This window comes from Mustela lutreola, chromosome 1, assembly GCF_030435805.1.
Source record: "Mustela lutreola isolate mMusLut2 chromosome 1, mMusLut2.pri, whole genome shotgun sequence".
In the NCBI taxonomy this organism is placed as follows: domain Eukaryota; kingdom Metazoa; phylum Chordata; class Mammalia; order Carnivora; family Mustelidae; genus Mustela; species Mustela lutreola.
Window position 1 is genome coordinate 242,401,957 of NC_081290.1, and position 24,573 is coordinate 242,426,529.

Consider the following 24,573-nt stretch of genomic DNA (forward strand, 5'->3'; position numbering starts at 1 on the left):
CTGGGGACATGCCATTCCTTCTAGAAGCTTCTTTCCCTTCTGCAGGCAGAGTTGGCCCCTCCTTCTCCTCTGTACTCCCATAGCTGCTTTGTTCAGATGCCAGCTACATGACTGACTGGCTGAGTAAAGGTTTGTCTGCTTGTTTGTCTCAGTCCCTAGCTGTGGGAACATTGGGGGCATGGATCCATCGTCCAGCCTTCCTGTATGAGGCGGCACCATGCTGGAAGCACAGTATGAGGCATGTGGCAGGGGTCAGCAGCTCTTTGTTGACTGAGGAAATTCGAACCCCAAGATTTCTCCAGGGCTTTGTGGCTCCTGAAGCTCTATGGCCATGTCTGATGGGGACCCCACTCCCCAGGAAGGGCAGTCCTATTATCCTTACTTCTTTTATAGACCATGGAGACTGAGATCTGGGCAGTCAGCTAACTCAGCCCCAGCGGCAGCTCCTAAGGACCCGGACACATGTCTCCTATGGCCAGGCTAGTCCGGTTTCTGTGATACCGAGGTTTATAATTAGAGAGAACCCAAGAGACTATTTAGCACAAACCCCTTATTACTAGACAGGGAAACTGAGGCTGGCCTGAAGATACTTTCTCAAGGTTACCTACCTAATTGGTGCCAAATGGCGAATTGGAATGTGGGCCCTGGACCTCCCGTCTAGCATCCTTCCTTTTCCCCTCTTTCTTCCTCTGCCTCCCTTCTTTATATAGACACCAGAGAACATTTGGGGACCATCATTCTGCATTTACAGGATGGTGAAGGACTTAACAGAATGCCCTGAGTCAGAGGGATCATAGAGATGAATAGAACCAGCCTTGCCTGTAGGAGCTTTCCTGGAGTTGTGAGACCAGGGCTGGTCCTGGTAGAGGGGATAGTGGAGAAGGGGAGGGAAGGGGAGAGCATCAGTGCCCAACCCAGGGCTGGAGCAGGGTGGAGATCCCCAAGGAGGAGCAGCAGGCAATCAGGTCTTGCATTTAGAGGCTGGCCTGGTGGGCACTGAGGATCTATAGGAGGTGAGATCCTGAACAGCAGGCTACGAAGGGGTTGGCTGGACCTGGGGAAAAGCTACTTGCATGGATTCTGATTCTGTGTAGGCAAAGAGGTCCTGATCAGCCCATCTGCTGGCCTGAGAATCCTTCCTTGTTCCTGGAGAAATGCAGAATACAGAATATGTCCATAGAGGAGGGTCAGGCATTTGTCTAAATGCATATGGGGAGGGATGTTTGTGCTGGCTCACTCCTGTTGCGCTCGTGTGGAACTTTGTTTTGTTTCTGATTGACCAGAGTTCCAGTTGGTCTTTTCCTGTGTCTCAGTCATAAGGCTTTGCTGGGTCTTTCACTCACCCAGGCATGATACAGGGCCAGGCAGGTCCCGGGTACTCTGTTTTTACTCTGCTCTTTTTGCCACTTCTGGGGCTTCCAGACAGAAGGCTGAGACTGACCACAGGCCCCATCTCTACTGGCAAGTTGAAACATAACCTTTGCTCAAATTATAGGGAATGTGGTGTTTGCCAAATATGTACCTTGGGTGATTTTCCAAAGATATCCAGGTTATAAACTTCTCGAGGGCAGGAGAAACAGGTACTGCTGTGTCTTTTGTTGTTTATGCCTTGGGTTTACATTGCAGTTTACATTTTATAAAGATCATTTCAACTTTATAATAAGCAGGTGGATTCCTTCCCATTTCACAGATGAGAAAATTAACTTAAATTTTTACCTTGTGCCTGGTAGTATAGCTGCCTAAGGGCTGAGCTGGGACACAGCCCAGGCCTCCTGTTTATAAATCCCATGATCTTTAGACTCTGCAAAGCCCCAGCCATATGTAAATCCTTGGAGGGCATAGGACTTAAGAGGAGCTCAATAAATATTTGTTGAATGAGTGAACTTTGGCTCTTTGGGGAGGGCGGGGGGATGGGTGGGAGGCACTCTTAACCATAAATGGATCCTCTTTGGCAGCAAAAGGAACACTACTCTGTGAAGTATTTGCATTTCTTGCCACGATAAGGAGCTGGTAAGTTCTCTTCTCACCTAGCCTCACCTCCGGGAACTGGGTCATGGGCGCTGAATAATTAATTCCTTGAATCTTTTACCCTGAGCGTCCCTCTCCTGATGTTGATGTGATCATTAGTCTTTGAAAGGTTCTGGACAGGGGCAAATCCTACTGTTTGGTGTCAAAAACATTCAGATGACCCATCTAATTGCTCATAATGACTATTCTTGGCCTGATAAGGTCAGGCCTCCAGTGAGTTAGTTCAGTCTGCTACTTTTTTCCATCAACCTCCTTTAGACCAAGGAAGAGAGATCCTTGTGGTTATCTTAGATATTCAGAGTTCTGTAGGGACAGGAAGGCCCACCCCTCCCTTCTCACTGACCTCTGAACTCAAGATTTTGTGGGGAAGGTTGGAGAAAGAACAATCAGACATGTCAGCTGGGGAAGGAACGCATGGTGTCAGGAGACAGTTATCAAAGTATCTTCCGGGCCTGCTCTTCCCCTAAGTGGCACTTGGGTCATGTTTCTTAGAGTCTGTAGGGGATCCAGCTGGCCTCATTAGAGTAACCTAACTAGGTCTTGAGGTCAACAGGGTGAGTGGAGAGAAGAATGGGTTGAGACCAAAGACCCATATTCTGGTATTGATTGTCAACAACAGTAGTTGCGTGGCCTTGGGCCCCTCACTGAACTTCACCTGCCCTCTGATTTCTCATTGAGGAAACAGGGGAGGTATAGAGGGCTAGGTAGCATTTCAAGGAGCTTCCTAAAATTCTGTGACTTTTCAGTGCTTTCTGTCTGTCCTGGCGATCCGCACTGCCTTCTCCGGGTCACCTCCTCCTCATGTAGCTGGAGCTTGCTTCTGTAGGCACTTTTCTCCTGGCCCGTGCAGCCTCACCACCTCTCTCTCCCCTACCCAACCCTGGGACATGCCAGAGGAGAGAGAAGAACTGCCTGTTATAGCTCTAGTCTCTTGCCAAGCAGCATGGGGACAGTCTAACGTTTTGGTAGAGAGTTGGGAACCTAGGGGGTGTGGGTGGGATTGGAGGGGAGTGAGGAAAAGGTTTGAGAGAGAAAAAGCCAACCCAGATGACCAGAGGTTGTTGGCATAGCCAAGCTCTCAGTGCTACAAGTTTTCTGGAGTTGAGTTGTTACGCTGTTTGACCAGAGAGAGTGGGTGTGTTCTGAGGAATATGGTCCCAAGTCTCTCCTCTTCTTGCCCAGCCAGGCTCTGTGCTCAGGAGTGACCAGATGCTCTGGAGCAATAAAAGTCATAGTGTTGGTAGAAGTCTGCTTGGAGGGAGCTACGAGAGATGAGAGGTCTCACACAAATAACACAGAAAGAGGAAGGGCTGAGAAAGGTGGGTCTGCCTCTAAGATCAATGATCCTAAGGTATCAAGACTGGGAAGAATCTATAGATGATCCAATCCAGTTCTTTGATTTTATGGGTAAGGAAACCAGAGACCTGACTTAACAAGACCCTTGGAGCAGGGTAGGGGTAGAACTCAGGTGAAAGCTAGCTCTCCCGATTCCCCACCGAGGGAGCCCAAAACACCCCCTGAAGTGGCTTCTCCCCCAGCGCCATGTTGCATCCTCATGTGGGTCCAGCTACCACACTTCCCACGTTTCCCTTTGACCCTGAGCATGACTGCCTCACATGTTAGCAGGGCCCCACTGCTGTCACTTCATTGTTTATTGGGACCTAATAAAACCCGGGTGCAGCCACATGGAGAAGAGGAGGCTTCTTCTCATGTACAGGCCATTGGGCTTGCGCTTAGTGACTTACCATGGCTGGGATGGAGTTCCTCTGTCTTATGGTGTGTCTTGGGGTGAAAGGTTAACCAAAGACAGGAAACGAAGGCTCTGATCTCCTAGCCTCAATAAGAGTGGCCTCTTGTGGGTCTGTCATTCAGATAAAAATCACCTTTGTTGCTAAGCAGGCCTCGTTCTGAGAATCCCAAGCTCAGAGTGTGGGTTGAATACAGCCTGCACTGTTTCTTACTCCAAGAGAGACCACTTTGGGTGGGAGGTGGCCACATTATCCCGGTCTTAATGGCACATGACGGGAGCCATTAACTTTTTTTTAAATTTTTTTTAAAAATAGGACTCCATTTGGCTTCGCTTTTCCTACTGAGCTCTAGGAAATGAGCAGGCACTAGGTGATACCTACGACCTTGTCAGTCCCTCACAGCAGCCCGTGGAGAGGTGTCATTATTTGTGATTTTGTAGAGAAGAAAGTTGAGGCAGATACTGGTGAATTAACTCACTGGGGCCAGGGCTCAGAGGTGGGTGTCTGACTCCATTGTCTCTTCTCATTTCACACTTTACATGGCCTCTCTCTCAACACCAAGAATGGTGGGCTGGGGCTAAGTGGGCCAGGCACTGATTGGGGCATCAAACATTTACTAGGCGACTTCTGACAGCTAGGTCCTGGGCTAGGTTGTGGAGACGCAGGGGTGAGTAAGCCCTTATCCCTTTATTCCCGGGAGCTTGCGTCTTGGGCTGGCAGCCAGGTGGATGCGCACAAAGTGACAGCTACTGTTCTAGGCATTGTCGTAAACACATCAAATGCTCTGGAATCCCTGAAAAGAGAGCCTCACTTCGGAAACACTGCACCAAGTAGGTGCTGGAGGAGTTGGGTTCTGAAGGACGAATAGGAGATTGCTAGGCAGATAAAAAGGCAGAAGGTTTCCAAGGAAAAAGATGTGGTGGTATGAAATCTCTCGATTTGGTGCTTGTGAATAAGGAAGAGTTACGTGCCTGTTTTCTTCTTAGCTGAGGGTGAAAGCAGTGAGACATTTAGTTGAGAGATAAGCTAGGGGAGGAGGAGGGGGTTTGGCACCAGACTTGATAATTATGTGAGCATTGTTGAAAGAAACATCCGTAGGGACCAGCAAAGATTCTCCCGATATGAATTCTCCAGGCATCTGAAGTACCTTTCCCTGCAGAAACGTGCATGGGGCTTGTTTTCAGGTGGTATGCGTCCATTTTCTACATCTTATGTCTCATGCGCCTGCAGAGATGTCTATGGATGGGGCGAAGGCCTCCGGTGGGACCCACCACCCTGGCAGCTCATGTTCAGCATGTCTCTGATTCCTCTTGCCAAATAAGCTGATAACAAACACCCTTGTGAGTTCATGGGCAGACTGTCTCTCCAGGGAGCTTTCTGCATTCCAGACAGGGCCACACAGTCATTCCGCAGGAGCTGGGCTGTGGGGTGAGAAGGCTACTTAAAAATAAAGACCAATGAAAAGATATAGCTGTTTTTAAGGATGATATTTACAAGGCACAACGATCCAGGAAGTGGATGACTTGCCATGAGAGAGAGCCAGAATCTTTAAAAATATCAGCTCTGTAGAGAGGGAAGAGTCATGGTGGAGAGAGAGAACTCTTTAGCAGTCCTGGACTCTCTCCTTATGGATGAATCCTTGCTGAGATCTGCCCCAGGAAATCCATTTGGGAAACAGAGCTTTGAGCCTGACTTGTCCTTTGCTGGGAGGAGGTGAGGGAATTTGGAGTCAAAGGCTTCTCAGTCCCACCTCATAGTCTCCTTTGTAGCTCCTGGGTTTTGCTTTCTTTTTATGAAGAAAAAGGGAAGATTCTTTCAGATGGTTGCTGCTTAAAAAACAGTGAGTGTGTTTTTCAGAGCATAAGCCCAAACACCAAGAGAGGAGACCAGCATCTTCATTCAGCCAGCCCAGATTTCTTATGTTGGGATGGTGGGCCACCATCTCCCAAACCTCCACAGCCTCCAGAGAAAATTCACCAGAGTGGTCCCACCTATAGTCCTCTCCCCTGCACTGCTGTCTGTTGGGCTGTGGGTCAGTGAGGGACACTTTGACCACTGAATGGGGAGTGGCCAGGGTAGGCTCTGGTCCAGGAGTGCTTATCCCAGCGTCTCTGAGCTCATAGGAACACGGCCTTTGCATGTCAGCAGGAGCATGGGGCATCCACGTCCTCAGAGCTGTGCCTCCCACCCACACAGGTGCACGTTGCCCTCCACGCCAGCCTCCTACCGATGGTACAGGACAACTCGGCAAGCCAGTAATGTCCTCAGAGGTCAGCTCAGCAGCTGAGTGTCTCTTAGGGTCTGGGTCTGCCCTGTCTTATCAGAGAGGCCTTTCTGTATTTACTGTCTGGAAACTTCATTGATTTTATGCAGTTTCTGGGAAAAGAGTTCCCAGGAGACCTCAGTTTCTCTGCACAGCGAGGAAGTAGACAAAACTGTCTTTCTCTCTGTCTTCTGCTCAGACACATGAATTGCCTCTCAAGAACAGTGTACTTGACGTGGACAGAGGACCCCCTCAGTGGGTCCCGCTGAAAGGCAGACACGGTTTCCAAGAGCTTTTTCATTCTGTTTCTGGCTTGTTCACTTCCCCAAGGTCCCATCTGAGAACTCTTCAGCAGTGTTCATTTGCCTGGCACATGGGGATCAGTGTCTGTGGGGAAGACGGGAACAAATAAATAGCCAGTGTGTAGAGTCTATGATTTTCCAGCAGAAGAAAAAGGAAGCCAACAGGTCTCAGACTGAGTTGCCCTGAGTCCATGCACTCCAGGAAAATTCCCTCCAGTCCCTGGTGTAGAGGGATTTACAGATCTCCCATCCCTAAACTGGACCTAGTGGGAGGGCCAGATGATCTTTGAGCCACATCCAGAATGTTCCCCACTCAAGACATGCGTCTGGTTTTCAGGGCTTAAAACAAATAGATAAACAAACCACAATAACAACAACAGACCGCTGGCCACGCTGGGCCCAGGGAAAGCAGAATCTGTCCGTTCTGCTGGCTACTCCCGCTTGCCCTGCCTGCTCCCACATGGCTGGCTATCTCACACGAGAACCTCCTGCTGGGTGTCCCTGTTTCATCACGCAGCTTCTCCGCAGCACAGGGGATCTCACATTTAAATCATAGAGCCTGGCTTCTGGAGCATGTTGACATGTGGGTAGGCTTTGAACAGCCCATGGGGCTTTCTGACTCAGGCAGGGCTGAGCTGCCCAGGCAGGGGCGCATACCTGCTCATAAAAGCTGAATGCAGTTCACAGGCCCCTGTATGGAGACAGGAGGCTGGACCAACTCCTAGGAGGGCCGGCCTCATGGAAGGAGTGGGCAAGCATCGCCCCTTCCCCTGCCCTGGGCACACCCACTGCTGGCTGCCGAGGTCCGGGCAGCTATTAAGTTGCTCATAACGTTTGTGACAGTATAAACAACAAAGTGGTCTAATTACATATCAGGAAATTGATCCTGAGATTAAAGGTCTATCATTCAAATGAAAAATGTTGGAAGTCTTTTAAATGCTAACTCTGAAGGTGGTACAGTATCAACTGTTCTGTTCCTGCCAAAACAGATTAGTACTGGTAGACATTCATTTACTCGACAAACATGTACGAGCTGCTTCCTGGGAGTAGACCCCACACTGACACTAGGAAGGTAAAGAGAAATAGACAACTCGTTGATGGCTGAATTAGTGATAAAGGGGCATGATATAAAAAGTCTAATTATTTGAATCTTTAATATTGATTGAATGCCAATTGTGTCCTTAGAATGAGCTGAGTACTCTGGAAAATAGGGGAAAACACCAAAAAAACAAAAGACAGTGGTTTTTTCCTTAAGTTTTTTTATTAATCATCTAGACAAGATCAATGTACAAAAAAATATATTGGGTGCAAGGCTAAATGAAGTACTAGATAGTCTGGCCCATGCCGCATCCCTGTGTTGTGACTGTTTGTCTAGCCCCCCACTCATCCTGCTCACCACCCCGCCCCCAGATGGCAATTTCTTGGAAGCTGGGGGACAGAGCTTATTCACCTATGATGCAGGTTCTCAGTAAATGTAACGAGTGGAACCGGATGTGGTTAGTGACTCCCAGACCTGGCTTTGGGCCACAGCATTCCCCGGAGAGTTAAAAACATCTTCCCCCTCAGCCCTCTGGCTATATAAGCCCCTTTTGGGAGTGGGCCCAGGAAGCTGTATTTTTGGACCCTTCCTGGTGAATCTGTGGTGCAGACAGGTTTTGTGGCCTCTGGCATGGACTCCAGGGGTGAAAACAACACACAGGTAAGGAAGGTCAGTAAGTGGCAGGGCAGCTTTGGTGCCTGGACACTCTGGCTCCTCCCGGTGCCACTCCTTGGAGCTTTGCTGCGGGCTACCGATCACGCCATCGGTCACTCCATCCTGTCTGTGTGTCCACATGGAGGGCCTGGGGAGCCCAGGGTGCAGGGAAGGGGTGCAGGGAAGGGGTGCAGGGAGCCTCGAGGGCTTTGGGAATAGGGTAGAAGAGGGTGGTGGCAAGATGGGAAGTAGAGGCTAGGTTGGAGGCCCCTGCAGTCGTTTTGGTGGCCAGGAGACAACCGGTAGTCACGATTTTGCCCATCAGCGGTGGCTGTCGGGCATCTATCACCGCCAGAGGCACAAGGGTCAGGCCGTGGGCTGTGCGGCGGAGAGCTCGCAGTGCAAGCAGGCGGGCAGCCCTGTGAGCGGATCAAGTGCAGCAGGACGTCGGAAACCATCATGGGAACCTCCACAGGGTATGATGTGGTAAAGGGGTTGAGGGGAAGTCCAGGTAAGACTTCAAAGAACAGGGGCGCCTGGATGGCTCAGTGGGTTAAGCCTCTGCCTTCGGCTCAGGTCATGATGTCAGGGTCCTAGGATCGAGCCCCGTGTCGGAAGCTCTCTGCTTCCTCCTCTCTCTCTGCCTGCCTCTCTGCCTGCTTGTGATCTCTCTCTCTCTCTCTCTGTCAAATAAATAAATAAAATCTTTGGGGAAAAAAAAAAAAGACTTCAAAGAACAATAGTGCTGTCTAGAAGACTGCCTAGCCAGCCATCATTGTGTTTCATCCTCATGGAGGCCAGTGGGGTCAGGACTATTATTATCCCCATTTTATGGATGGGGGAACTGAGGTTCAAAGAGGTTCAGTAACTTCAGTAACTCATCCAGGCTCATGCACCTAGACAGTGGTGGGTCTTGTTTGTCACAAGTCTGTCTGACTCCAGGGTTCCAACTGGAACCCCTGATACCGTGTGAGCTTCCATGTTCAAGTGCTTGAGCCCACTGGGCCTTCACCGAGGAAACAGACTCTGTGGGCATGCTAGACAGCATAGCAGGAGCTGAGGCACAGGCAGGGGGCCGTGGAGGAGTCCGGTTTGTCAGGAGTGGCAGTGGCTCAGTAAGTCAAGAGTACAAGGGAAGGGGAAGCAGTTGGGGACTGGCAAGGGGGGGAATCATGAAGGTGGTTTCTGTTTTGCTCCTCTAGGGCATTTGGACTTGTCAGGGAGCTGTTGAAGGATTTGAAAAAGGAACAGAACCTGACCAAGCGTGTGTTTTTGGTGTAAAGGTGTCTTCATTGGCGGCTTGAGAATTTGGCTAGTGGGTTGGAGGGAGGTGATCCAGGAGGAGGAAGGGTTTTATGAGGAGATTTTGAGGGTTTAGGTACGAGCAGAGAGGAAGGCAGTTGCTAGTGGATGGGGCTGCTGGGCAGGCAGGACTGTGTGATGGTCCGCCTGGGAGGCGAGGGAGAGGGGCAGGGAAGGGGGGACTCTAATGGTTTGGCCTGAGAGTCTAGATGTAGCTGGTGCTGTTCACTGAGTTTGAGGGTACAGGGGAGGGATAGGGGAGGTAAGCTGACCACACAGGAGGTCTCCGTACAGGAGTCACTGCAGCTGGTTTATGCCAGAGTGTGGCAGATCCCACGGAAGGATGTAGATATTGATTGAACTATAGGAGTGACTAGGTCCTTGGCGGTGAGAGGAGGGTAAAGATCAGAACCTGGGGACACAGCAAAGTCTTAGGGGCATTTAGAAAGAGATGAGTGTGGGAAGACTGAAAATGGGAGTGACAGTGGGTAAGATAGTGTCCCAGATGCGATAATGCGATTGGTGTGGCAGCCTTGGGCATGAGGCTTGGACCAGGCTCTGTGCGTGAGTGGAAACCAGACTGTGGTGGACGGAAAGGGAGGCGGAAGTGAGGGAACGGACATTGCCAGGCAACCTAGCCTAGTAAGGGAAGGAGGGAGAGTTCCAGTTCGTTTTCTCCGGTGGAAGCGATACAGACCTAAGTATGACTGAGCTGGTGCACATTTTCAAGATTGACTTTATGTGGGTAAATTCACATGACAACAACAACAAAACCCAGAACTTGTGTCAAGCAATGAAAAAAATTTGGGGGGGCTTGACAAATGTAGTCAACTTGGCACAACTCTTTAAAACCTCGGCCTTCGGAAGGCAAATGCCGTGAGACATTGCTGGCCTGTGAGCTCTTCAGGGTCGGGTCTGGTCTGTAGTCGTCCCAGGCTCCTGGTTGAGGAGCTGTGTGCAGAGTGAGTGGGCATTGTTGAGAAATCCGTTTCGTGTTCACTTTGCTATGATTTCTGTCTCCTCCCCGGCATTGGCGTCTGTCTCCAGACCAGTTACTGGGCTCCACCCAGTTCCACCTGATTTCACCACATCAGGGGATGCAGTGCCCTCCAGATATAAAGGTTCATCTGGGGGGAGGCCTTAAGGATGTGCTGGGCAAGGACTTGGCGCTGTTAGCTCTCCCATCCCAGCATAAGTTAGATCAAAAGGAAGGAGCTATCTTTTCTATTTGTATGAAAATGCACCAGTTTCTGTTTTGGTTTGGTTTTGGCTGCCTTCAGCTTGAGGTGGTGGGAGTCACCCCTCCATCCCCCGGCAGGTGTGGGAATAATGCTTAGCAGATGCGTGAGTGTGCGTCGTGAGGTACCGCATCTACATTTCACAGACACTTGCTTGTTTATGTTCAAGGGAGTGTTCAGTGGCCCAGAGTCCATGTAGTTGCCACCACACCGCATCAGCTCCCAGGGGCTCAGGAGCTTAGGGCTGCGGGAGGCGGGGGTGGTGCATTGAAACCAAGGAAATGACTTGCTTCTCTGTCCTCTTCTCCTGTCCTGATCCATTCTCACTTAGGGAAGGGCTGTGGATTTTCAGTACAGGGTATAGATGTGTGGGGGGTGGGGGGGGTGGGGGCTTAAATGGAGAGGTGGGCAGGCTTGCTCTGAGCGTCAGGCAACTTGTCCAGGATATTGAGGTCCCAATGGAAAGTGAGCTATAAAACAGCAGAACTGGTTGTTTTGGAAGTTAACTCCCCACAATAATGGTGATAGTGAGAGACCCCTCTCATGTATTTACTCCCATGTGACCGACAGTGTAACTGGGAGGGAAAGATTTCTGACACAATTCTGGCCCAATTCCCCGTGTCTACCACACTGTGGTTTACCTCCTGCATTACTTAAGGGGATGCTAACTGCCTAGCAGCAACCCCCCCCCCCCCCCCGGAATCTCGGTCACTTGTCCCGCCCTTGAAGTTCCTGTGTCACGTATGCAAAGTCCAAATGTTCCTGGTCACAGAGGGCTTTCCCGTAGCTTGGCACCCAGGGAATCCGGCTCCTCCCCTCTCATGGCTGGGCCGTCTTCCCCTTGTGGCTTCCAAAGCTGCTGTGCTCCAGCAGAAGCAAATGAGCACAGAGCCCCCCCCCCCCCCCGGGAGGTTCTCACCAGAAGTTGTGTACATCACTTGTGGACACAGCCCATTACCTAGAACTGGTCATGGGTGCTCACAGCTGCAGAGAAGGGCCCAGGAGGAAGGAGCAGTGCGTGTAGTGATCAGCTAGCCTGTCTCTGCCATATCCGCCAAAGCCGGAAAGTTAGCTAGCTTCTTGCTGAGTTTCTGCCAGCGGATTAGCCACTCATGGTGCATCAAGATCTCATTTTCCAGATTGTAGCATTTTGGAATTTGATGGAAGAAGAGCAGTGCCTGGCCTGGACCAGAGACCACGTCTCTGCTGTGGTGTGCAGGGCACCACGTCTATACCTTTCGGATCCATCCACTCTGAGTGGGAATGCTATGGGTGTAGTGGGTAAGGAGGTGGGGTCTGAATTCTGGCTATGGGGCTTCACATTACAGCTTCACCACTCTGGCCATGTGACCTCGGGCCATTGGCTGACTTTCCTAATTCTTGGAAAAATGGGAATAACAATAGTGTCTAACAATGTCTAACAATAAGTTTGTTTTAATGATTAGCTTCTTTAATACATATGAAACTTTTAACACATTGCTCAAGACTTCATAGATGCTCATTTAGGGTCAACAATTCCTATGTTCTCAAGGATTGAATACTCATTCATTCATTTAGCACATACCATATGCAGAGGGTCTTGTGCTAGGAATAGGGAGTAGGGAAGTAAAAAATTCACAGAGGAACCTGCTATAATTGAAGCAAGTACAGCATGCTGTGGGAGGGATCTGACCCAATTGGGGTTAGGGAGCTAGAGTGTCTGGAGGAGAAGGGCCTGGAAAGAAGTCTAGGAGTTAGTAGGGTTAGGATTTGCTCCCTGCCCTGCTTAAGAACACCAAGTATGCTGTGCGATACATCAGACTTAATGCTTTTTGAAATGGGGAAGCTTTTCTATCTTACAACAGGGTTCTTCAAAAGGATCCTTGCCCAGGGTCCCTGAAATTGATGTTAGCCAATGAAAAATGTGCCCAGCCCTGACTTTGAGGGACAGGAGGCTTATCTAATGGCATGGCCATTGCCTCCACTCATTCGAGCGTGATGGCATGCCCAACAGATCTGAGCTGATCTAGACCTGTTGTCAGGGAGCTTTTAGGGAGTCTGTACGCTGCAGGGAAGAACGTTCCCTGCTTTCACAGAGCTGCGGTCTGCTGGTACTGCTGCCTGGGATGGTCAGAATGCAGGGGCATTTTCCCTCAGCAGCGTGTGGTGGGCTCAAGGAGCCAAGACTGGGGAGCAGGGTGTTGAAAGGAATTTCACAGGTGTTGAATGTGTGTGTGGGGGCTAGTGGTGGTGGTTGCCTGGAGAGGGCAGAACAAGAGATAAAATTACAGCTTGTCAGGACTGAGCTTCCATAGTCTTTTTGGAGTCAAAGAAGATTTGGAAGGAAGAATGAGAAAAGCCTAGATGACTTTACAAAAAAAAAAAAAAGATTATAAATTATTTCACTGAGCAAGATTCTTTTATTAGCCTAATGATTTATTTTGCTTATTATGTTTTAATTCAAATGTATTTTAGAAAATTAACTTCAGTATTAATTGGGCCACAAATTCTGTACTCTGGCCTTGGACAGCTTACTATGAGGTGGTGATGATGGTCTTTTTAATGCTTTTTTATTTTTGTGGGAAAATCTACATAGCATAAAACTTAACATTTTAACCATTGTTAAGTGTCGAGCTGCTCAGTGGCATTAAGTATGCTTGAGATGTTGTCCAGCCTTCACCACATGCACAACTTTTTCATCTTCTCAGGTTCAAAGTCGCTATCCCTCAAACACTAACTTCCCACTCCTCTCTTCCTCCAGCCCCTGGCATCCACCTTCCATCTTCTGTCTCTATATTTTCTTATCCTCAGCACCCCCATTAAGTTCTGAGATAGGAGGGCCTCCTGGAAATCGAAATTGAGAGGTCACAGTGTTCCTGGGCACCCAGCGTGTGACCAGGACGATCTGGGGCACACTCAGAATAGACTAATTTTTTGTTGGTAAGATGAACCCATTGTGTGTGTGTTGAGATACCTGTATAATTTTGTGACCTCTTGGCGGATAGCCAGTTATGCAGATTTCTTCCTTGTGGGTTCCTGGGCAAGGCATCCTGCAGGCCCAGCAGGAGATGGGGGCAAAGGTGTGGCTTCTTGGAAAAAGGCCTGAGGTCCAGAGAACAGAGCCTGGAGGGGTGGGGTGTTGTGGAGAATTCCTCCTTGGGGCCTCACTTACCTGCTGGAATGCAAGCCCTATTCATCAGGTCTGCATGGTGCTTGGGCTCGCTCTTTTCTGGAGAAAAAGGATGCTGCTGGTGAGGTGCTTGCTGGACTGAGGAAGGTCTAAGATTCCTGAAACCTGGCTCATTCTCTTGGGACCCTTGGGCTAGTCAGGGACCAAAGACTCCTGGACTTGGGATGTGTGTACAGGAAGGCCTTGTACAAGTTGTACACACCCCTGGTACATTTGGGATATGCAGGAAGTATGAAGCTAAAAATAAAAATGATCTGAAAGACCATCTCTCTCTCTCTCTCTCTCTCTCTCAGACAGACACACACACACTGCTCACATTTGGTTTGTTTTTCCTCTTTAGATATTGCGTTATGGAGTCAGAATCCTATTGAGCATTTAAAATTGTGTTCTGCTCTCCTCACTCTGCATTAGGGCACAAACATTTCCCCATGGATTAAATGTCTTTTTAAATATGATTCTTAAGGGACCACCTAATACTTTATTATTTGGTGGCACTGTGACTTACAAGACCTTGCCCTGTTGTTGACATGCATAGACAGTCAAAGCCTGAAAGATCTTCAGAGACCCCGGGACTGGACCCATTTGCTGTGCCCCGTGGCTTCGGCAAAGGCTGGCCATACCAGTTCCGCCTACATGGTGCTGCTCGGTTGGAGACTAAGTGTGGATTTTGAAGTGAGCTGGAACTGGGCCCCCATCACAGCATCCCTAGGTCCTGCCTGTGGGATACTGAGGAGGTTACTCTGTAGTCTGCCTTTTCTTCTGCCAAACAAAGAGGGGTAAATGAGATCACAGACGTGGGCGTCTGGGACAGGACCTGGCACACCGCCCTGCTGAGCTGCACTGCCTTTGGTGTCCTCCCGAGGTGGTGCAAGGGGTGGACCCAGACTCCCCATGGCCAGACTGGAGCGTTGCCCGCCTCAGAGGCTTCGCTCCTCCTGGAAGGTCCTTGAACAGCAGCTTAGTGGTCCAAGAGGAGGTGTGGAGAGCTGGCTAGAAATCCTTATTGAGGGACCCCTGGGTGGCTCAGTTGTTAAGCATCATCTGCCTTCGGCTCAGGGCATGACCCCAGGGTCCTGGGATAGAGCCCTACATGAGGCTCTCTGGTCAGTGGGGAGCCTACTTTTCCCTCTCCAGCCCCCCTGTGCTTGTGTTCCCTCTCTTGCTATCTTTCTCTGTCATAAATAAATAAATCTTAAAAAAAAATCCTTATTAAAAAATGTTTAAAATAGGGACGTGTGTACTCGCGCGCATATATACACACATGGTTTTTTTTTTAAAGGTTTTTTTTTTTTTTTTTTAACTTATTTATTTGACAGAGAGAGAGAGACAGAGATCACAAGCAGGCAGAGAGGCAGGCAGAGGCAAAGAAAGAAGCAGGCTCCCTGCTGAGCAAGGAGCCTGATGCGGGGCTCGATCCCAGGACCCTGATCATGACCTGAGCTGAAGGCAGCGGCTTAACCCACTGAGCCACCCAGGTGCCCCTACACACATGGTTTTATACATGCACATACAAACATGTATATACATTCACACACAATGCACACGCATAAACACACACATGTGCATACACATATATGCACACATATATGTACACACGTGTATACGCACATGTATATACAGACACACAACAGGAAGCACATACGGCTAACTTATACTTACATTATAGAAAAGCAAGGTGGGAAAACTCTGGGATGACTCCTTGCCCCTTCCCCACCAAAGCCCTTGTTGCAGAGCAGAAACAGAGGAAAGAAGACCACCACACCCCCACAGACTTGTTGTGAGGGCTCCTTAGGATAATGCTGGTGGAAGACTCTGGCCTGCCGTGGGTCTCTGGTCCTGTGGGCCTCTTCCTGGCACCGTGACTGGTCAGCATACAGGAATCTGTGGCTCACTGGAGCAGGGAGGGATCTGCTGCTGGGATTCCAGGAAGAAGGGGATGGAGGTGAGGAAGTGGGGCTGTGGGAGGTCTCTTTAAGCCAGACTAATGGAGTCAACTCACTGTTGAAAGAGTAAGGGGAGAGCTGGGGCTGAAAGGGCAGGAGCCCCAGTGGCCTGGGCTATCAGTGGGGGAACCCCATAGAAGGCAGGACCTGAGCTCCCTGCCTGGGGCAGTGTAGACCGAGAGAAGTATCTAGTCCCTTGTGGCAGGCTGGGAACTTGTTTGGGCTCTCCCAGTGTGTCTCCTGGATGCATTTTCCTGGGCCTTTCCTAGTAGGGCTCCAGATAGCATGTGTTAGAAAAGGGCATGTGTGGGTTCAGCCTGTGTGGAAGGAAGGGCTTTGACTTCCTGTGGGTGATCTCTGGGGTTAAAATCAGGAACAGAAAGAAGCTTGTGGACAGACAGGATTGATCTCCCTGGGGAGTGACTAAGGCAAATTAATCTCCTTTCAGAGAAGGCAAGGATGGATGAAGCAGGCGACCCCAGGAGGCAGTGTGCTCTCCATGTGGGGAGGTGGGCAAGGGAAGTCTGGGGACCTCTGGCTGGAAGGAGATGACAGGGACAAGGGGGCCCTTGAAGTCCCTTCCCAACTCTTGGAGATGCCCTCTTGGTTCAGGTTGGTTGCTGTATGCCCTTGTAGTTGGAAAGTCAGGCCTCCTCTGGCCAGAGTGAGAAGATGAGGCCTGCAGGCATCACCTGTGGTCCTGGGCTCTGTGGAGATGCAGTGTATGTGGGAGGCATTTCCATGGCTGTCTCTTGCCTCACATAGGTGTTGGGTCCCAGTTGCTGTGACTGAGCATCTTCTGTGTGTGCAGCTCAGAGCTGGGCCTTCTAGTTCTCTTGACCACCCTGGGAGTGCTTGGAGGGGTGAGCAGCCTTGTTTCACTGCGTAGGAAACTGACCCTGTCTGGGGGCTCATTGGTGGGATACCTGGGAGACGGTATGTTTGAATGGGGGGGGGGGGGGCTTGGCAATGTCCGTGGCAAGGCAGTCTGGTTTTGATTGTCTAGTTCTTATTGGATCTACTTCTTTAATGGAAGTACAAGTTGTCATGATGTATTGGTTTCCAGTGTACATGGTACTGTGACCTTACAAGGTTATTACAGTATTACCGAATCTGTTCCCTGTGCTGTCCTTTTCATCCTTGTGACTTACTTCATAACTGGAAGTCTGTACCTCCTCGTCCCCTTCTTCTGTTTGGCCCACACCCCTCCTCTGACCCTATGGGATTCATCTTTAGATTGTTTACCTTGAGGCATACCTTGCCTTTGAACTTTGAGGGTGTTGTTGAGGGCTGAGCTTTTCTCTTGGTCAGACTGCTGCTTTGGGAGAAGGTTCTGCCTGGTGTCCCTCTGGCCCTCAAGTTTTTATAGAACTCTGATTTATTGACCACCTCGTTACCCTGTTTGATGCCATTTGACAGGTGAAGAGGTCCAGGGAAGATGGGGAGGGTTCCTAAATGTGAGCACACTGGAAGCTCTTTGGCTAGGAGGTTCCTTCTCTCATTTGAGAGAAGTGCTTAGGGGTTCTGTATCAATCTTGAACTTGTCTCTCAGATGCCCTGGACCAAGCCCATTCCTCCTGTTTGGAGGCCCTGAGGTTTTTAATTTGTAGCAGCCTGGGGCAGGGAATGGGGGTTGCTTCGTGACTCATAAAGTCACACAGGCAGAACCACAAATAAGGGACTCCAGTTGGCAAAAACCAAATTGCTTCAAGGCTATTCTTGGAAACTAAAGCATCACGTCTTGTTTCTTCCCAGAAAATGCAGAAACCTTTCATATTTCTGGGTGGTTTTATTTATATTTCGTATCAAACTCTAAAAAGCAACAGCTGGGTGGTGGTTGACAAGGAAAATTTTAACAAGAAGAGCCACTACCCAGGATCCTCTGCTTTAAGTAATCCTTGAGTTTCTTTTGGGGAAGGAGAAAGGGGATCCACTACAAGAATTCCACTCTAGTCTCCAGAAGAAGGGGCTTGGAGCACAGATTCAGACTCCCAGAGCCCTTCCAAGTCAGCCTTTCTAGCTCACTAGTAGAACTACCTCATACCAAGGATGTTTTCTGTTCGTTCTTGAAACCTCCTTCTTCCTCAGTGTACATTTGAGGGAACTGAAATCTTAGAAATTAAGCGAGTCGTCCAAGGGTTCACAACTAGGAAGTGGATTTAAACCCACATCTTCTAAGTTGAAAGCCTGTGGCTTTTACTTTTTTTTTTTAAAGATTTTATTAATTTATTTGACAGAGATCACAAGCAGGCAGAGAGGCAGGCAGAGAGAGAGAGAGAAGGAAGCAGGCTCCCGGCTGAGCAGAGAGCCCGATATGGGGCTCGATCCTAGGACCCTGGGATCATGACCTGAGCCGAAGGCAGCGGCCCAACCCACCGAGCCACCCAGGCGCCCCTGTGGCTTCTACTTTTAAAGTCCAGATAATTCCTTGACCTGGGCAGCTGGTCCCTTCCTTGTGCTTTGATGGTGTTTGGGTTGTTGGAGGAATAGTAATGACTGCTGGTTATCGGATTGCTGCCAGGTGCTAAATACGTCACATTTGTGAGGGAGTTTATTCCTTCTGGCCCTATGAAGCGAGCATGATCATCTTGTTTTGCCGATGAGGAAACAGGCTGATATGTATTAGATAACTTGCCTCCCTGGTGCGTGATACCAGATTCACACCCCCGTCTGGCAGACTCGAAACACTGAGGCTCTTCCGGAGGAAACCTACCCCACATGGGTGTCAGAGTCGTTTTTAAGGTCTTTAACGTCAACTGGATTCAAGCTGATTTTACAGTTGAAACCAGACCCTTCCGACAGGGAGGCAGGTCTGAGCCTGGTACGAGGGGCTGGGATACAGTCCAAGGCAGCCTGTCTGCTGTCCTGCCATCTCTCTCCACCACAAACCCCCCTCAGCCCCCCCATCTCCCTCTAGATAAGAGCCAGCTCCTGGACCCCCCACGCCCAGCCAGCCCCCTCCACAGCACCTTTGGCTCTCCACTGGAGTAAGATTAAGGCCTTCATTTTCCTTTTGGGGGAGGAGGGGTGGCTGCTGGAGTTGGAAGGAGACAGGTTCTTCCAGTTCGTAAATGATTCCCTGGGTTTGGCTTGATACCTCTAAACAGTTCACCATTTTAGACAAGGAGGGGTTGACAACTTGAAGAGTTGATTTACAGAAGTATTTCTCAAATCAGTGCATTCCCCAGGCACAAGTCTGCCCCACGTGAGGGATGCAGCACCCATTTCCACCTCTGCCAGGAGCCTCCTGGGGCTGGGGTCTGCCATCACACACCTCTCTTGCCCTTCCCAGCAACTCCACAAGGTGGAGATTATCACGTCCTTTACAAAAGAAGAAACTGGGGTTCAGAGTGTCTGGACTCGTGTGAGGCCATGAGGGCAACCAGGGGCTAAACTGAGCTTTGGACTTGGGCTCCAATGACCCTGAAACCTGTGGCTTTCTCTGCACCACCAGCCTGTCCCCAGAAAGGACCACAGGATAGCCATAGAATTCAAGTAGTTGTGGATCTCCGTCAGCAGCTGCATCCTTTGTTCGGTGCTAGGCACACAGTGGTTCCAAAGATAGAGACCGAGGATGGTCCTTTGCTCTGAAAAGCGAATGAGTCTTGCTCTCCGTTTATGCTCTCTGGGTGGCAAGTCTTGTACGTGGGGGAGAGCCGAAACAGTAGGAGGCAGTGGTAACGTGAGCGATGCCGTAGTGAGCATTGCAGACATTTAAGGAGCCCAGAGAGCCTCTGGGAGGGAATCCACGTCTCATCAGCACCTAGCAAAGCACAGGCCCAGCTCTCTTCATGTGTTTACTTTGCTGAGTTGCAGGGAACAGAGCTGCCAGGTCAGTGCCCCTGGAGGACAGAGGCCTGGCTAAGAGTAGAACTTAGCTGGAGCAGAGAATGTGCTTTCAGCCGAACTCAGTGCCAGGCACACTAGAGGCTCATGGGGCGGAGGAGAGGAGGGGAGGGGTCCCACACTGTGGCTGGTGCCCCCTCGGCCAGCAGCATCTGGGTGTCTGCCGGCCGCTCCTGCAGGTGATACATCGGGGCTGCTGTCTAGCGTCCCTGTGTGTGTGTGTGTGCTGCTCTCTCCCAGGGCTCTCTAAGGGATCTCCTGGCAGCTCTGTTTACAGCCGCCTCCCTCTCCTATGCATCCCCGCCGCCTCTGCCCAGAGATTCCTCTTGACCCGCTGCTCTGTCTCCTGAACCCCGCAGCCCACAGGAGAAGCCAGGTCCCCTCCACAATCTGCCCTGGAAGCGCCCATCACCCCTTGTGTTGAGTTTGGAACCTCCAGATGCCTTGAACTTGCTGTCATTCTGCAGCTGTCCTGGCTCTTTCCAGACTTGCACCAGTGTGGCATTTCTTTTGCCTAAGAACTTCATTCCCTGGTCTCCTAATGAAAGTCACCTTCTTCCTAAAATTGTAGTATTTGAGTATCCCCCCCCCCCCCCCCCCCACCGCCCTGTGGCTCCTCTGGATACCTCTAGGCTCTGTAGACCCCTCCTTATCTGGCTTCCATGCACCATGTTCATCTTTTTAAAGTGCTTGCCTGTTGTCTTATAATCAACTCTCTATACACCTGTCTTCCTCACAAGGCCCTGTCTCTGCATCCCCAGGACCTACAGTGATGCATGGCTCTTGCTAGGCTCCAGTAACTGTTGCCGAATGAAGGAGTAAAGGATGGAGGAAGAAAATAAACACCATTGTCTGTTTTTGATATTGTAAGGCCAGCCCACAATCCAAAAGCACCCACAATAGTGTTTCTGTCTGGAGAGTGGGAAGCTGCCCGGCCCAAGGGCCTTGCCTCTGTGTTTGCTGACCTCCTCCTGCCAGGCCTCTGTCTGAGGGAGCTTGGTATGCTGTATCGTCTTGTTTACAGACCCTCTCGAGCCATCCTGACAGCTGGGCGTCCCTAGTTCCTCCAGGCTGGTCTTTTTGCACTAGCTTTGGATTCTGGAAAAATAGCTATTGCTTTGGAAAATCGACCCTAACTTATTTTTGTTCCTTTGAAACTTGAATGACTTTCCTAAGAAATGCCTGAGGTTAGAGTGGTGCAGAGAGGCCAATGGCCAAAACCCAGGCAAGCTATTTTCGTGTTGTGAATGAATACCCATCGCATTTTTCCTTCCATCGGCCTGAGCACTTGTTCCAAATAGCTCACAGCTTGGGCTCACAAAGCACAGACTCCTTTGGTACATGGGGTGGAGACCCACGTGTGTCTGTGTCTGTCTGTCTGACTGAGATGGATGCTGTGCTTGCAGCAGACACAAGGAATAGAGAGAAGTTTCGAGACGTTGCCATTTGTTGTCTGTATAGGGGAAAGACCTGTCCTCTGGTAACTAATGGAGAAAGACTTCCAAGTTTGGTGTTTAAGGATAGGTGGGAAGGCCACGAAATCTAGGGAGGCACGTGCTTTGAATGTTTTGCTTTGTGTGCTGTTACATGGCTAGATACACTAATATCAGTCAACTCATTTACAGCACCATGAATTAAAGGTTTTCAGTGGTGCTCACAAAATCTAGTGTGCTTCTCTGCTTTGTCCCTTGCCCTTTACTAGTTCCTGTTTCTTGAACTATCTGGCTCATAGTGAGGTTGACCAGGTAATGCTGACATCAACCCAGGCATAGCTTTGAGCAATCTGTAGTTCTTTACAGCCCGCGAGAGGAGTAGGGTATTGGAGGGGGAGAAAGACTGCTAGCAAGACAGCATTGCCAGGTCAGAAGGGATGACTGTATATCTTCTGTAGATGGTTTATGTTTAGCATTAAGTATTTATGTTTAGTATGCTTAATATCCCAAAGGAATTTTGGTTTTCCCTCCCAGCGCCCATCCCCCTACTCTGCCTGTGTTGCCGTGGTGTTCACCTCTCTTTCCACCTATCTTTGCAGGTGTGACGTATCTCCAGATACTTGATGGTGTTTTCCTCTGACATCTCCATACCACTGCACTGCACCACACAGCTCCTGAAACATGGGGGAAAATGAAGATGAGAAGCAGAGCCAGGCCGGGCAGGTTTTCGAGAACTTTGTCCAGGCTTCCACGTGCAAAGGCACCCTCCAGGCCTTCAACATCCTCACACGACACCTGGACCTAGACCCTCTGGACCACAGGAACTTTTATTCCAAGCTCAAGTCCAAGGTGACCACCTGGAAGGCCAAAGCCCTATGGTACAAACTGGACAAGCGTGGATCTCACAAGGAGTACAAGCGAGGGAGGTCCTGTATGAACACCAAGGTAAGGGAAAACCCTGGGATTTCTTGCCCGCATGGTGCGTGCGGGTTGGCTTGGGAAGTGAGGCAGTTCTTGCCATTCTGCCGTTCTTAGGTTCTTAATAGGTGTGGGGGTGTGTGAGCATTTTGCTTGGTTAAAGGTTTCCTTTGTCTGTACGAGCACAGTGTGTCCTGTGTGGGACCTTCTGCCCTACTCTGGTGGCCTTAGCTACTCTCCCTATGTCCTCTCCATGGTAGAGAGAAGAAAGGCATGCTCGTCTTTATCCTCCTACTGTTACTGTTACTACTTCTAGTAGCTAGTTGCTCTAGTGCACGCCAGGCACTTTGTAAGCATGGTCTCAGTGAACGCCACCATGGTCCTTTGGGCCATTTGAGAGCTCTGGAAACTGAGAAGTCAGTTATCTTGCCCAAGATCACACACCAAGGAGGCAGTCTTGGTCTGTCTGATTCTTGAGCTTATGCCCTAAATTCTGTTCTCCTGGGAACCACTGTTATAGAAAGACCCCTTGACTTTTATTGGCTAAGAAATAGGTCTTTGGTCCTTACTGCCTTTTCCTCCCTCTCTCTTCCCCTTCTTCCCCCCACCCTCTTCCCCAGGATACATTTCTGTGCTTGGGTCACACTTGCAGTAAACCCCCAACTGGCTGATTACTCCCCCTCCCCACCAACTGTTTGACCATAGGCTGCTTCGATGAACATGGCCTAAGTAAGCAGCACATGACATCTCTTCTCTCTCTACGATGCCCATTGCCTAATGGGCAGCCGGAAGTCAAGATTTTCCTGCAGGCCCCTGGGGGCTATCAGCCTTGGGCCATGGTCCAGACTGTATGTTTAGGTTAAAAGTGAGCTTGCTGTATTTAGACTTCACAGGAGGTAGCTCAGCCAGAGCCCTTGGAATTTTAGTTGGTGCCAATCCCAGAGAAGGGGATTGAACTCTCCATGGCGATCAGGACTGTTGTGTTTTTGTTTTGGTGATGAGGAGCTGTTAAGTGTACCGTGGGATACAGCCGCTTTCCCTTGCCCCTGGGGGACAGCTGCCAAAGCTCCTCCAAGCCCCGGGGCACGCTGACTTTATGGGGCATAGAAGAGCATTCCACCAGGCCAGAACTTGAGCCTGGAGCTCCAGCCGTCCAGGCAGTGTCTGCTCATAACCTGCCAAGGGGGTTAGCCCTTCAGAGCGGAGACGGAAGTATTAAAGAGAAAGGAGAGAAAGGAGTGTGACCCCCACCTAACTGCTCTAACTTCCCAGCGGCTGGATCACTGGGAAGCTCTTCAGACTTGGAGAGGGGGTGTGCTGTTTGTTTTTAAAGCGTCACCCTCTTCAGTAACAGCATGTGGCAGCTTTCTTTTGAAAAGGTCGCATGGAAGTCGGGTGGCCAGGCTGTGAGATGTTTTCTCAGGAAGGTTTTCAGAGACCTTATTCTATGAGGAAGTGCCATGGCCTCATGCACCCACAGTATCTGCTTTTGAGAGGGCTCTCTCTCTCGGTGATGCAGCAATCCGAAGACAGATCTGCCAAGGGAGTGAGCCCACATGGGGGTTGGATGGAGGCTTGACCACCAGGAAGATGTGCTTTTTTTTCAAATATCACCCATTGGTCGGTTATCTCGCTTGTCTGGCCACCCTTATTTTACAAGCTTTGATGGGTGGAGATAGAAGAGTCCTTGCGGACTCTTGTAGTCAGCACGTCACCACTGGTGCCTAAGATATGAAGGGAAGGCACTAACATCTGTGGTTAGTGATGCAGAATTGAGAGTGCATCTTGCTTAGGAATTTTATGCCTCATGGGAGGAGGAACAAAGACCTTTCACATGTGTGGTGGCCCATCTCCTAAAAAATACATAGATCCCAGAGCATGGAACACATTTGAAAATGTGCTCTAAGTATGGCTTGAAAATGTGCTCTAAGTATGGCTTGGACTGTGTAAGGTCACTTGAGATGCACACTTCAGAAACCCAGCTCAAAGCTAAACAAAAAAGGGAATCATTAACTTGTATAAACAGGAAGGTCTCGACAGCCTTTCCCAGCCTGTCTCCTTCCATCTATGTCTTGGACATTTTTTTTTTGGTCTTGGACATTTTGCTCTATGTTGGCTCCATTATTCCCTCCTGTGAATAGTTACTCTCCATGTTGGTGGCCTCTAGTTCATATCTTTATAGCTCTGTGACCCAAAGGCTAGACTCACTCTCTTCCTGCTCAATATTGAATTAAAATCTCAAGGAAGGATTCTGATTGGCCAGTCTCTGGACCAATTATTGTGCCCAAACCAGGAGAACTGACTAGTGCCTTTGGCAGCCTTTTCAAGCATCGCATGATTGACATGAGGGAGGAGCAAGTTCCCAAGATCACAGAGGTGTGAGATGGAGAAATAACAGGTGTCCTCTGTAGGGACTGTTTATGTGCACTCTGATTATCATATAGTCTCTGTCCACATTGGATTCATGTGGATAGTTAATAGCTGGCTTGGGGAGCCTAGAGCTTGTAGTCCTTGCTGTGAGTCAAACAAAACACAGAATGTGGCTCCTCCCTCTCTTCTAACATGAACAGACACTGTCTCACTCACACACCTCGTTTAGGTATCCTTGGGTGTAGTAGGTGACGCTGAGCTTTAGCCAAACAAGAAATGTTGGGCTTTAGCATGCACGTGGATGAGCATGAATGCTAAAA

The 24,573-nt window shown here is 49.8% G+C and overlaps 1 protein-coding gene across 12 annotated transcripts in view; it reads left to right on the forward strand.

Moving 5' to 3' along the window:
- MICAL2 (microtubule associated monooxygenase, calponin and LIM domain containing 2) overlaps window positions 1–24,573 on the forward strand; it is a 210,769-nt gene that overhangs the window by 26,849 nt on the left and 159,347 nt on the right. For all 12 annotated transcript variants that reach the window (XM_059136366.1, XM_059136355.1, XM_059136373.1 and 9 more), the window contains exon 3: window positions 21,565–21,910. In XM_059136366.1, the coding sequence (XP_058992349.1) occupies window positions 21,647–21,910 (264 nt within the window). In that variant the 5' untranslated portion in view covers window positions 21,565–21,646. The remainder of the gene's footprint in view (window positions 1–21,564; window positions 21,911–24,573) is intronic.